Here is a 13,972-nt window from a genome sequence, read left to right as displayed (position 1 = left end):
AAATTTTGGAGATGTCCCAGATCATCCAGCTCCTTCCAGATCTTGCATGTCTCTGATGCTGCATGGTACAGGTTTAAAAGCCCATGGCATTATTAAAGATAAATATCATTTTTTGTTGGCTACCAGGGACTGTCACAGAGAATACAGAGGATTTTAATGGTGTGTATGATTTTCTTCATGAACCTTCTTCATTTTAATTTTTTAGGGTGCCCCCTTGGATTTTATGGCCTGGGCTGTCTTCAGGCCTGTGCTTGTAAAAATGGAGCAACTTGTGATGCAGTGACAGGACAGTGCCTTTGTCCTTTGGGTTATCATGGTGTCCACTGTGAAAAAGGTACTGGTACTCTGATGGGAAAGAAAAAAGGAAAAGGGAAAAAAGGGGAAAAAAAGAAAACAAAAAGCAGAACTCTAAAAACTTCATATAATTACTGAAATATTTGTTGGGAGCCACTTCTTCCATATTTTGACCTTAATGAATATCCTGAAACACTGAATTTGGGACAGATTTCCTGTTATACAGCTGGGTGTTCCCATTCTCTTATAAATTAACTAATCTGGTTCCAATTAATACAGTGAAAGTCCTGGTCTCCATGATGTCTTGCATCAATGAGTTCCACATGCCATTTGTTAAAAATAAGTCCCTTTTACTGATTCTAAATTTGCTTCTAAAACTCCAAATAAGATTATTAAATAGGTGCATGTCAGACCTGTTGAGTGTTATGGAGAGGTCTTCTAGAGGGTTCTAATTAAAAAGAAAAATAAAAATAAGTGCCAGCTACAGTTCTGGGACAGATTTACAGATACCTTTGAGAAGTTATATCAGACAACCCCAACAGAAGGAGAGCTTATATAAATATTGTGCCCATTCCACTATGCTTGATTCTTCATTAAGCTTGGCATTTACACTGACTTCAGCAGAGAGTTTATGAGCTTTCCTCTGAGACATCCTGGGAAAACTCTGGGTTTAATGTACATCTTGCCACTCAAATGTGCATCTAAGGGTTCTCTTGCTGTCAGGCTGTGACAGGGGCTGGTTTGGTGAGAGGTGCCAGCATCAGTGTGACTGTGGAGCTGCTCCTTGTGATCCAGAGACTGGGAAGTGCCTTTGCCCACCTGGGAAGACTGGAGACAAGTGTGACATTGGTAAGAGCAATATTTTTAGGGGCTGGACTGGGTATAGTTAAGCCACTCTGACCTGTTGGATTCAGAATAACTGTAAAAGGGCATTTGCTGGTTTTCAAGACCATATTGTTTGTAGAAAATTGCTCTTTGGGGTTATCGACACCTTTATCAGCAGGCTTGTACCTCTTGATTTAATCTATATTTGAATTGATATACTGATAGGAAAACTGTTCATGGGTCAGCTGTAAAATGTCATTTGCCTTGAATTTTGGAGAACACAGACTGGGGAAAGAACAGATCAAGAAGTCTTGCAAATGTAGTGGGGGAGACTCCAGAGGGTGCAGTTGGGCACTTAGGGCTCCAGTTGCTGTGAGTTTGTCACACTGACATTTGTGACCATTTTCAGACCAAGGCAAAAGTATGTCCAGCTCTGGATTTGCTTCCCTTGGAAGCAGGATGGAATTCCCACAGATGAGGATAGTGGAGCTGAAACAGCTGTGCTTGGACTGGGCCTTCAGCAGCAACCAGGAGCTTTTAACCCAAATTTAATTCCCTCCTTTGCAGCACAGGCACTTGGGCTGTGTGTTGGCCCACAGGAGCAGAATTCTTCCGTAACAAGGATATAAAAATAAGTGAGAAACTTTTCCTGTAGGGAAAACCAGCCTCACTGCTGTACCCTGATGGGGCTGGGTGGAGGATTGAGAGGCAGAAGTGACAGATTCCTGAGCCAGTCTCTGGTCACTGCTCTGGCTCTGATCAGAGTTCAGGGCCAGGTTGGATGGGGCTTGGAGCAACCTGGTCTGGTGAAAAACGTCCCATGCCTGTGGTGGGAACCAGATGAGTTTAGAGGTCCCTTCTAACCCAGGCTATTCTAGGATCCTGTGATTATGATGGAGCAGTTTTAGGGTAAGCACTGGAGTAAAAGGGATGGCAGTGGTTTAACTGAGTGTCAGAAAACATTTGTGATCCCAATGCTGGGACAAACAAGATAAAAGGAGTGAACATCCATGTGCTACTGTGGAGCTTCACCAAGAATCAAAATCTTTCTGAGCTCTTGGAAAAGAGGGGGAAAATTATTTCTCTTTTTGTTCTAGGTTGGGGCAGAAATAGATTTAAGCAGGCTGTTATTAATACAAATTGCTGTGATCTTAAGCATTAGTGCAGCTTGCAAAACTAATTTGATTCCCTCTATGCAGTGTCCTGTGGTCAGGAAATGAAGCTCCCAGTCTGCAGCACTGTTCCAGGGGAAACATGAGCCACCCTCACTGCCCACACAGCACTGGGTCCATGAGCCTTTCCAGTCAATTTTAGCAGAAGTGGAACGCAAGGGGGAAGCTCAGCACCAAAAATGGGAATTGAGGTTTTCCTCCTTGCAAACTCTGCGAGTCATTTTTATTTTTCTTAAATCAGCTAGGGTAGCCCCCATCCATGAAAAGCTGTTATGGGGTAGGTTTTATTTGCATTTTTATTTTCAATTAGGCTCAGTTCATCTGTGATATAACTGTGAGCAGCTGTGACTGTGCAACAGCCATAAAGATAAAAGGCCTGATTTTAATTTGAACTCTGGTAAAGCACCCATTAAACAGGCAAAATGTTAATTAAAAAAAAAAAAGAGAGAGAGAGAGAATATAACAGACTTTTATGGGCGTTCTTTTTCTGTAGTAAATTAACATTGCAGACTTTCAAACAGATGTCTTAAATACACATTGTTATTAACATGAAAATGTGGTATTACATAAATTAAAATCAGGTCCAGAGGTGTTTGGGGAGACCTTTTCTCATAACATTTCCTAATTGAAAAGGCCAAGCTCGGAGTGCATGGGGCGAGTTCTCCCACGTGCTGGGGCTGCAGCTGATGCAGGGCTCAGCAGGACTTTATTTACCCAAGGGTGCTTGTGGGAGAAGGTAAATTCCCTGGTTACAGGGTTTTTCAGCAAGGTGAGGGAGAGAGGGCCATTGTTTGCTGTGTGTTTCACACCCTGCCTTGTGAGCCTGCTGCTCACTTTTCTTTCCTGCCTGTCCTCCGATGCATAAAAAATTGCAGTGAGGATTTACCAGCCTAGGTATGAAATGTATTTGCATTTGGAAGTGAGGTTTTTTTTGTGAGTTTAATTTGCCAGGAGGGAGCAGAACTGTGCAATCAGAGCAAGACATGGGTATCTATAAAAAGGATTAATTCTCAGTGTCACATTCTGTGAGGGAAGGCTCTTGGCCAGCACGCACTGACAGGACAGACAGGGGCAGGAGATAGCGTGGATCCAGGATGCTGACAGCAACTTTCCTGAGCAGATCCCAAGATGTCCTCTGTTGGGCTGTCAACCCCTGTTTTTACACCAGTAATGATTTCCTTTCTGGGAATCCCTTCAGGACAGCTGGGCTGCAGCTTGGGCAGAGCATGTTGCAGACAAAACTTGACTGCTGCGCTTTCCCAAACATCATGTTTTAACGTGAACAGATGAAGGTGTCTAAGCAGCTTCCTGACCCCACAGAAGGGGAGGGACTACCAAGGGGGTCCCAAACCCTCTCCCAACCCCTCCTGTCCTTGCAGGGTGCAGGCCAGACAGGTACGGCCCCGGCTGCTCCCTGCGGTGCCAGTGTGCCGGCAGATCCCGCTGCAATCCCCACAACGGGAACTGCGCCTGCCCAAACTCCTGGATGGGCCCAACCTGCACAGAAGGTAACCAGCCTGGGGGCTGGGGGCTGCAGCCTTTCCTGCTGGGATAAAACACGTGTGGCCCGTGCTGGTGGTCGGTTTGGATGGGAGTGTCAACCCACTGGGTTGTTTGGATAATTTCTCTTCTTAATGAAATAGAGTATGGAGGGAAAGTTTCTTCTCACTTGTAGTCTAATCATAACTCCTCCTTCAGTTTAGGAAAAACGTTGGGAACCTTCTGATTTGGAGGTGTTTTACAGTTTTGCCTGCTCTCTGTGAGGAGGCTGCTGTAACTCCCTCCTCTACGTTCTTTTCAAGGCTACCATTTATTGAATTATTTAAGTGTAAATTGTATAATCTCTATAATATTTCAGTGTTAGGTTATATGGACCTGAAATCGTGTTTCTACTTAATTGTCTAGGTGGCCCTCCAAAGCTTCCTTTTTATGAAGAACAAGCTCAAGAAAGAGGGAGTATTTTTCCAAGAGCTCTACAACAGTAACATTTGGACTAATAAATGAACTGTTTTATATGCACAGACGGTATTTGAATTTGGATATGAAAACAGTTATTCAATTCAGCTTGAATTGTACTGAAGTATTCACACTTCTTATGGAAGACTACAGAGGCCATTTAGTAGCTGGATCCTTTTAAAAAGTTGAATCTGTTTCATGTGCTCATTCCTAGCCTCTTGTCCCTCCATTAATCTACTCTGGACATTCTTTCTGATATTAATATAACTCATTGCTTGAAAGCCTGGACATGTTTTTAATCAGACCAGCTCCAAAGAGTATCAGGATAAGCAGCTTGTAACACATCACCATGGAATGAGCCACGCTCCGTATCAGGGACTTTCTAAACCCACTTGACAACCAGCACCAAGTTTGAAGAGTGTTCCACAGATTATTTTTCTACAGATTCACTGCAAAATCCCATTGCACAGAAACTAGAGGGATTCATCAAGTTAAATTCCTATTTAAATAACATTGTGTGTTCTGGAGAATCATGCAGTTGAATTTTGAACTTGCAGCTGAAGAAGAATCCACCACAATCCGACAAGAGTCTTCAATACATTGTTAATTTATTTAAGAGGATCTTCTGCATTTCTGGTGTGGTTTGTCTGATTGGGAGGTCTCTGTCTGAGTCTGTCTTCCAGAGAACATGGTGTTATCTGCCAGACTCTCCTGGCGTTCTGTATTCTCACATCTTACCAGAGTAATTTCTCAGTGGGTTGTCAAGCCAAACTGTGCAGCACTTCTCATCAAACAGTATCTGCTGATGCATAAAAAGGGTTTCATCTTGAATGGAGAAAGCAGACAGTGAGCAAGGAGAGATGCTTAAAGATAATATCTTTGGGTTTTGTGTTTTTATTGAGCAATATTTTTTTTATCAAGTCGTCTCACAACAGTCCTGATCTCATCCAACAGCTGCTGGTGGCCACCTCTTAGAACAGAGATATTTTGGTGCTATTTTGTCTGTTTAAAAATGTTTCCTTTGATATAGAAGTATGTCATTATAAAGAAATTTATGTTCTGTATTTTAATATTCTGAGTTAATCTGAGACTGAAACATTTCAGAGTGCCTCTTTATACCTCTCTTTAGGTTAGGAGTTACAAAATCTGTGTAGTAACCACTTGATTCTGACTGTATCAAAAGTGCACTTAAGAAGGGCCATGAGGACCATGGTAGACACAGAGTATGGGCAGTTCCAGCTCTTGTGCTGACACTCCATTCACCACCAGAACAAACTGCAGCTCTGCAAGAGCAGGTTTTTGTTTTGCAAGAGGAAAAATGGCAATAATTGATGGTAACTTGGGATGTTTGAAGAGTTTTGTTGTTGTGGTAAGTGATGAGTTGGTGAAGCAGGATCTGGGAGGTTGGATGGGAAGGTGAGGTAACAATATTTCCCCTGTGGTTCACCTCAGTTCTTAAACACATCTTGAGTCAGTGTCTGTCCAGGCCAAAGCAAGTGGCACTTGCTCCCCTGGGAGTTTATTTCAAATTGTGATCTATGGGAGGCAATACAGTTTTAGGAGGTATTTTCCAAGCTTCATGGAAGTCTTATTGTTGTTATTCATCACTTCATAGGTATTGAAAGTAAAGGTATTTGTGAATGTGTCAAAGTTAATTAAGTAATTGTGCTTTCAGCTGGAAAATCACTGGAGCTGATGCTGATCCTTTTTAATTTCTTTTGTAGAGCTCAACGAATGTCACTGAAAAGTTCATTCAATGTAAATGTGGCAAAATTATGGTCCCAGAAGTGTGTGACTCTCAGAAAGGCAGTGACATTTTAAATGTTCTTTTGGAGGTGTGATGGCCTGGGTCTGATACAACAATTATGTGAATTTCAGGCAATTTCACTGAACAGGAACCTGTAAGGTAAATCTCCTGTGAGACAAGGAGATATAATCCTAGCAACTGCTGGAGAAAAACAATTCAAGTTGAGCAGTTGGCATATTTTGATCTCAGCTCTTTATTTACTGCAGAGCCAAACTACAGCAGTAGTGCAAGTGTCACGCTACACTCAAGATTTTGTGTAGAGTCATCAAGTGAGTAAAGCTGTAGAAAACCTCTGCAGGTCTGAGCTTCCCTTTAAAGCCTGGTCAGCAGCAGAGTCAAATGGATCAGAGATTCATCATTCAAGTCAAATTTCAGAGACTCATCCCACCCAGTTTTGAATATCTCCAAGGATGGAGGTTCTACCACCTCTTTGAACCTGTCCTAGTGGAGATTTCATTTGCTTCTTTTTTTTTTTTCCTGGTTTCTAATCAGAATTTCTTGAGTTTCCTCTTTGGTCCACTGTTTCTCATCCTTCCACTGTGGATCTCTGAGGAGCCTTTGGCTTCCTCTCCCCACAGCCCCCATGGGGTAGTTGGCTGCAGCTTTGGTCTTCTGTTTTGAAGACACCCCATTACCTCAGTGACCCTCCACTGGCCACATTCCAGTACCTCAGAGTTTCCAGTTCATTCCAGCTGCCCAGACACTGGTGTGGTTACTCAGCAGCTCGTGCATAAAACCCTGTACACTGCTGTCAGACAGCAGAATGTATCAAATGTACTGTTTTTCTCTCATTTTTGTAGCTTGATGTGTGATTTGAGCAGCTAATCAAAGGGGAAACCTTTCTCAAGCCATATCATTCACACCTGTGTATACTTGTTTACATTTTCCACAGTACCTTGATAATAGAATTGTAAATATGTAGTATAAGGAAATAAAAGATTTTTGTATTAAGTGTTTTTAAAGGATTTCAGGTACATGATGGAACACATATTTCAAGTGACTGATACTGAGCCTGTGCCAATGAATTAAGAGGCCCAAGTAGAGGCCCATTTTTTTAAAATCAAAAAATGTCAATACATACAAACCACTCCACATGCTATAGACGTTTTTATTCAAAATGCTTCTTGGCTTCTTTATATTATTACCTTGGGAAAAGAAGCTCACTTCAGTGCCATCAAACAGAGCATTCTGATTTGTGGCTCTTCATGACTTTTGTTCCAAAACAAAGTACAGTCATATACAGGTAAAAATCAGAATTAAAGATTTCAAAAATGTAAAAAGAGGAATTTTGATTGGGGTAGTTGGAGTGTCTTATCTTGGTTCTTATTTTTTTCATAAGGCAGAGAAAATGTTTACAGGATTTTGTTCTCTAGAAGAGCCACACTTTACATTATTAGCTATGAATTAAGGAAGTTTACTTGATTCTGATATTATTGTTGTGATTCTGCTCCTTACTACAGTTTAACACATTTCCATAATTCCTTGCCTACAAAGTAGTCTTTATGAGACAGGAAGGAATTTTTTAATGGAAAACTGACTAAATCAGCTTTTGCAGAGATTAATTTTGTGGCAAGTGACTGTAGTTGCTACTAAATTAACACAACTCTGCTTATTTGCTTCATCAGATTCCAGTGGAAGGGTGTCAGGCTGATACAGTCCTGACCACAGCACTGGGGCTTGTTGAAAATGAAAGTGAAAAATGCAGTGAAAATGGGGTTTATAGTTAAATTGATGTCCATCTTCCTCTTGGTGGAGGCGTTTGCTGGCTCCCCATTTCCCAGGAGGCTGAAGTTAATTACACTTCCTTGAAGAGAGCGCTCTGTGTATCCCTCTGTAACACACTTGCACGTGCAGATAACTCCTTTCAGAAAGACATTGGAATTATTTCAGCCATGCAGCTCCCATGCCAAATCCCCCTCTCTTACCTTGTGTGTTCCAGATAACTTCAGTTGGGGTGGGAAGGAGCTGAGTGTAACTCAGTGGGCCCAGCAGAACCTCGCTCGCTGCGAATTCATGAAACCAGAAGAACATGTTTTAAGTTAGACCTCACTAACACTATCCTCATAGGAAAACAATCAGAATTTTAAAAATTCCCCGCTTCCCCTGCCAAAAATTATTATTCTACTTTTATCCTTTTTATGTTGAAGAACCATAGCTATTAAAGTTTGCCCAGATTCCTTGCCAACCATATTATTTTGATTGGCTGCAGGTTTCTGTTTGTGTAAGTAATAACCAGCATAGTGTCAGGAGTTGCCAACGGGACAAACATGGAAATAATACCTTCATGTCCTTCCCAGAAGAGGCAAAGACACATTTGGGAGCCATCGTGGCTTCACTGTGCAGATCAAACAGTGACTCTCTTAGAATTTAACTTCTTATCAGAGCAAAGTAAAGCTTAGGAACAAACTTTGAGAGTGCTGTTGGACCAAGAAACCTCCATCTTCCCATCCTTGTGTTAATATTTTTATATTTAGGCTAGAAACTTTCTCAGTCCCCAGTTCTAGGAGGACTTTTCATTCAGGTTGACCTGTGACTGACTGAGCAGCTCCGTGCATGGGCTGCTATTGTGCCCAGTAATACTTTTGCAAGGTCACAGCTTTAAATTCTGACACTGTGTAAAGCAATTTCCTGCAGTAAACACCAAATTTCAACCTTGTAGAGCATAAATTGTTCGTTCTGTTCTTTTTACCGCTTTTAATAAGCACTTGCATAGTTATATTATGTCTCTGTGCATTTGTAACCCCTCTTCAAGGAATGTGTGGGATGTATCTCAGATTTATACTGTACTTTCTGTAGTAGATATGTTGTAATAAAAGGATGCTGATTTTTTTTTATATAAACATGTCAATAAAACTTGGTCTTGTTTTTCCCTTATTGCTAGTCTTGAAGCAACAAGCTTACATTGTGGATGAGACTTTATTCTGCTGAACTAATTCACATTCAGAGCAGACAGGCTGAAATCACACCTGCTTTTAGTAGTTTGTATAGAATAAATAATGGCCTGTGCCCAAATGGGTTTGTATATGATTCCTGACCAGGGCAACCTGGCCAGTGACTGAGCCTGACAAATAGAGCTCCTGGCACTCAGACTCCAGAGTATTAGAAATATTCAAAACACGGCATAAATCTTGCTGGAAGAGGATGGTTATGAAGTGCAACATTTCGGGAAGACATGGGCACGGAGCACTTTGAAGGCATTTGAAACCACACACCTGCTGCCTCCCATCAGCCTGCTTGGGCACTTCCCAGAGCCCAGTTCTGCCAACAAATTGCCTGGTTCACCTTCAGGGTATTGTCTTCTCACATTGGCAGGAGCTGAAGAAACACGTGTGCCTGCTTAGTGCCAAATAATGCACTAGGAGTGTGCTGGTTAATTGGAAGTAGCAGGCTAAATTGAATTCAAAATGTGTAACAAAGGGGGAACGGTAGATCAAGCTGTCAGAGAAAAAGTGGACAGCTCTGGCTTGCTGCTTTCTGGGAGAGCAGGCTTGGATTCCTTTTGAAATTTCAGGGCAAACGTTTTGAATTGAGCTGTGTAATACTGCAGGGTTCTGTCTTGCGTGATTTACTTCACTCTTCCTGCAGTTTTCAACAAGGAACAGAATAATTAAGTTCATTTGGTTTGTCATCTTTTTGACATATGTTCTAAAAATAATTCTGTAATCCTTGCAATTTATCTGGTAATTTCTTTATTAGAAGCCATATTTAAACTATTCAAAGAAGCTGTTAATGTTATTGCTATTAACCTCTCAGATTGCTGTTAAAAACTGATCAAAAACTAGATGTGGAATATTAAACCAGATTATTCTCAATCTCTGCAGAGTTAGCATTGATGTGTGTTTTAAACCTTTAAAAAGCCATGCCTCTGCAGCACTTGAAATGTTCATAAATCATGGAATGGTTTGGGTTGGAAAGGACCTCAAATTCCATCTATTTCCAGCTAGAAGAGGGGCAGCCACAACTTCTCTGGGCACCCTTTGCCAGTGCCTCTCACAGTAAAGGTTTTTTTCCTGATATCTGAGATCTGTGGGACCAGAGTGACCTTGTGACTGTATCCAGGGAGCACTGTTCCATGGGATGGTCCCTCAGCACCTTCAGAAATCCTTATCCCAATCTGCAGCCAGCACTGCTTATCTCTTCTTTTAGTCAGCACTAAAAGTTCACTGGGTGCTCACAGAATATTCTGTATGCATGCAATAAAAACAACCATCCAAAGCCCATGAATGGTTTAAAAATTACTTTAAAGTGCTGTATGATAAGGCACTGCTTTGTTGATTCCTTCAAGTATGGTAGTTAAAAAAAAAAACACAACTCAGTTGTGTTGTTTTATATATGAATAAAGATGTCAGCAAGTAGTCATCTAACTGTCCGTGCCATTTGGCAGTATCTAGCTTCCTTTTCAGTAATAGCCCAATAAATCTTTATCTTTTACTAAGCTGGTGACAGCAAAACATCTTGAGAAGCTGCATGTGGTGTGGATATTATAGTCAAAGCTTAAATGTTTCATGCCATCATCTACTGGGTGTTTTTTCCTGTCCAGATGTAACATCCTGGTTTAAGGCATGTGCTCGCTTCTCCCTCTAGTGATTCCAAGAGCCTAATGATTATTAATTAATTAATTAATTAAGGTCTGTTATCTGAGATCACCATGTTGGTCCACCTGATCTGGTGCCCTCACTGGCAATAATACAAAAAATACAAAAGTTTGGGATTTTTTTTGCCATGTGGAGCAGGTTCTGTACTTTGTGCTTTCTTTCTGCCTACAAGTCCTTGGTTCATCCAGAAACCCAGGGGTTGTCCCAGCTCTGTCCCCTGCTTTGGAGGGGGCTGTGGAGGCTTCCCAGTGAGAGCAGCACTGTGAACTGGGCTCAGGTTGGCTGAGTAAGTGGAGCCACGTTTGGGGTGGGAGTGCTCCGTGCCCCACTGATTCTGCCCTGTTCCCATTAAAACCAGCCTGTCATTTCTTTGTTATTTGGTAAGTCTTAAGGTGCCATAAATTACTTACAAAGCAGCTTACTGAAAATTCTCTAATTTTTGCAGCTGGAGGAGGCTTTTTTCAACCAGAAATCCAGTTTTTAAATGATTTATTTCTCCTCTAAGAACCACATTAAGACTTCTTGCTGTACATCATCATCAAAGAGCGAGATCAGTGCGAGTAAAGACTGTGGGGTAATTCCTGCCTGTCCATTTGCTTTTTTTCCCTTTTCCTTGACATTTCAGCTGTGGTAGCCGTTGTGGATGTTGGCCTTGCACTACCAGACACAGGGGAAGGCTGCTCTTAATTATTACTTTACATTAAGGGCATAGATGAAATACCAAGCAGCAAACAGCATCACATTAAATATGGGCTGTATCCCTGGGTAATGAGGGGTGGGAATGCTGCAGGAACAGCAGCCATGGATGGCATCACTCTGCTCAAGCCTTTTGAGGAGCCCTTCACCCTCTCAAAAGTCAGAGATTTGAACAGGCAGCTTGAAGGACGATTAGAACTGCTCACAGCCATAGTTAACGTGTTAAAATATTTTACAAGAACCAGTGAATTTGATCAGAAAATAGTTATTTTTGGCTGCCAATGTGGCAAAACCACTTAAAATACAAACTCAAGAATGTGTTGAAAGGAGTCAGTTTGCCAGCACAGCTATTGTTGTAGCAAAGTCTCTCCTCTGATCCAACGGGAATCATCTCCTCAAGTTTTATTACTTAAAAAGTTAACGTGGATGTCAAGCACCTGGAAATCTTTGTGTCTTTGAAAAGAGCAGTGGTAGGGGCTGGGTGAGTTTGGTTTCTTGTTGCAAACTCTTTTGCTGTGAGGTGTTAGCTGGGGATTTTTTTCCCTTGGGAAGCTTTGAGGATTGATTTGGTAGTTCAGTCCCACTGCTTTGATGATGTGCTCTCTACAAGGGATAGCAAGATGTGCAATTTGATACATAAGTATTACAATTTGCAGTGGATTTTCTCTTATTATTGATTTCTAGCTTTAAAAAAAAAAAAAAAAAGAAAGAAAAAAGAAGAAAAATTATAAAGCCTTGGCTTTTTTGTCTTTAAAAAAAAAATAAAGAACCCTAACCACTACAGAGGGATCCTCTGAAAAGACAGGTCTGCCTCCTTTGAGAAAAATAAAAAAATGCCTGTAAGCACTGGGGACAGAGTGATGTCAGCAGCAGAAATCCATTTTAATGCATGTCTCAGTGAGGGCTTGTGCAAGCAGAAAGCCCCTGGATCCTTCAGAGCTGGAGAGGGATGGATCTGCAGCCCTTGGTATCTCAAGTACATCAGTGGTGCTGCAGCATCACACACCAAGGCAGGGAGATGTGAAAAGCACCTTGATCACTAAACTAATGTGGTCATTACTTTGAGTGGGCAAGAAGGAGGATTTTGAAAACTGGGTTTCTTCCTGCCTCTGCTGCCAGCAAAGCAAAGCCCCACACAAGAGGGTTTGGAGGTGCCTGTGGGAAAAAATGCCATTGCCAGCTCCACCAGAGTGCCTTGTCCAAGTTGCCCTGAAGGAACCTCTGCCAGAAATACCTGCTAACAATAAGGACCTGTTAATGTTTCACAATTATTTTCTCAAGTATTTAATTGCTGCAGCAGTCCCCAACACAAGAAACTGGCAGATATTAAATACACAATAACTGTGGAAACCTCTGGTCTGTCTGCATGTGCCAGGACCGAGCTGCACATCTGCAGGTGTGGTGAGGACTCTGTGTGCAATCAAGAAGAATAAAAAGCTGGGGCTCTCTCAGTCATAACTACAACTTTTCCAAAGAAAATCAATGTGATTTTCATCTTTTGTGGAAGGAAGCTAAGCCACAAATTGCCCATGGCAGGCACATCCCAACTTTTCTGCTCAGAGGCTGCTCTGGGGAATGAATTAGTGTTAGTGGCCAGCCAGGAGGGATTGGTTGCAATTCCCCATCCCCACGAAGGTGTTGCTTTGTCAGTGGCTTCTGAGCAGATAAAAACTCATGATTTACCAAGGTGTGATCTTCCTGCCTCAAGGTGTGTTTACAGAGCTCTTGCTTGGCTTCCCCTTGTGGATGACAAAGCTGACCAGGCTGACTTTTACAACTGAAAAAACCCACAAATTTTAGCTTCTCTGCCTAATATCAAGGCACCATTGAAGCTCATTTTGATAGATTATCTTCCCCAAGTGAGGAAACTGCAGCACTGGCCCAACACCTCCAACATTTCTGCCTCACTCTGCAGGATCTTAAAGACAAGGCTGTGCCTTGATGGATGTCAGAAGGGGACATTGGCTTTTGAAGTGGTACTGAGAGCCTGTCTTCATTCTTGAGCCTGGATACACCTTTTCAGCTTGTAAATTTAGCTGTCTGCCTAAATTTCATCTGCCTGATAGAGTTTATGAGCTACTTGACAGCAGAGCTTCCCAGCTCCTGACGGGTTGATCACTGACAGGGGACCCACGGAGCAGTTCCAGCAATGCTGCTGGATTCTCCTGTGCTGTGACATCCATTGCTTGAAAAAGATATTCACGGACTGCCACGACACTGACTGACTCATTCTGGGGTTTTTCAGAGGAATAAGTGGATTCAAACCTGCTGGGGGTCAAGCAGGAGCTGAACTGGAGTGTCCCATACCCTGCTTAGAGCTCCAGTCACTGAGTGATTTGATAACCAGAACACTCCCTATGGCTATCTTCCCACAGGCTTACAAATATAGCTGGAAGGTTTGTTTATTTTTAACTGGAATGAGCATATTGGTAATTTGCATGATTTTTTTTGGCCTCCAAAAATGTTTGAGCGACTCAGTAGGTGGCACCCTTTCTATTCCTTTATTTTCCACCAAATGTCAAAAATAAGTTGGAGCTGGAGCCTGTGAGTGTGTGTGTGTGAGAAACAAGTTCAGTAAAAATGTAAATGCATATTTGTCTCCTTAATTGAATATAGTATATTGTGAA

General features: G+C 41.9%; 1 protein-coding gene across 5 annotated transcripts in view; it reads left to right on the top strand.

The window, feature by feature from the left end:
- LOC117000611 (multiple epidermal growth factor-like domains protein 6) overlaps nucleotides 1-13,972 on the top strand; it is a 208,289-nt gene that overhangs the window by 182,072 nt on the left and 12,245 nt on the right. For 4 of the 5 annotated variants that reach the window (XM_042779597.1, XM_033068386.1, XM_033068387.1 and 1 more), the window contains 4 exons: nucleotides 206-334; nucleotides 1,018-1,143; nucleotides 3,671-3,799; nucleotides 4,197-8,928. The exons of the other annotated variant lie outside the window; for it this stretch is intronic. In XM_042779597.1, coding sequence (XP_042635531.1) covers nucleotides 206-334; nucleotides 1,018-1,143; nucleotides 3,671-3,799; nucleotides 4,197-4,276 — 464 coding nt within the window. In that variant the 3' untranslated portion in view covers nucleotides 4,277-8,928. Of the gene's footprint in view, nucleotides 1-205; nucleotides 335-1,017; nucleotides 1,144-3,670; nucleotides 3,800-4,196; nucleotides 8,929-13,972 lie in introns of those variants that run through there. 5 annotated transcript variants of the gene reach the window in all.

This window comes from Catharus ustulatus, chromosome 10, assembly GCF_009819885.2.
Source record: "Catharus ustulatus isolate bCatUst1 chromosome 10, bCatUst1.pri.v2, whole genome shotgun sequence".
In the NCBI taxonomy this organism is placed as follows: domain Eukaryota; kingdom Metazoa; phylum Chordata; class Aves; order Passeriformes; family Turdidae; genus Catharus; species Catharus ustulatus.
The sequence above is the reverse complement of the archived record's forward strand: the minus strand, read 5'-3'. Positions and strand labels throughout refer to the sequence as shown.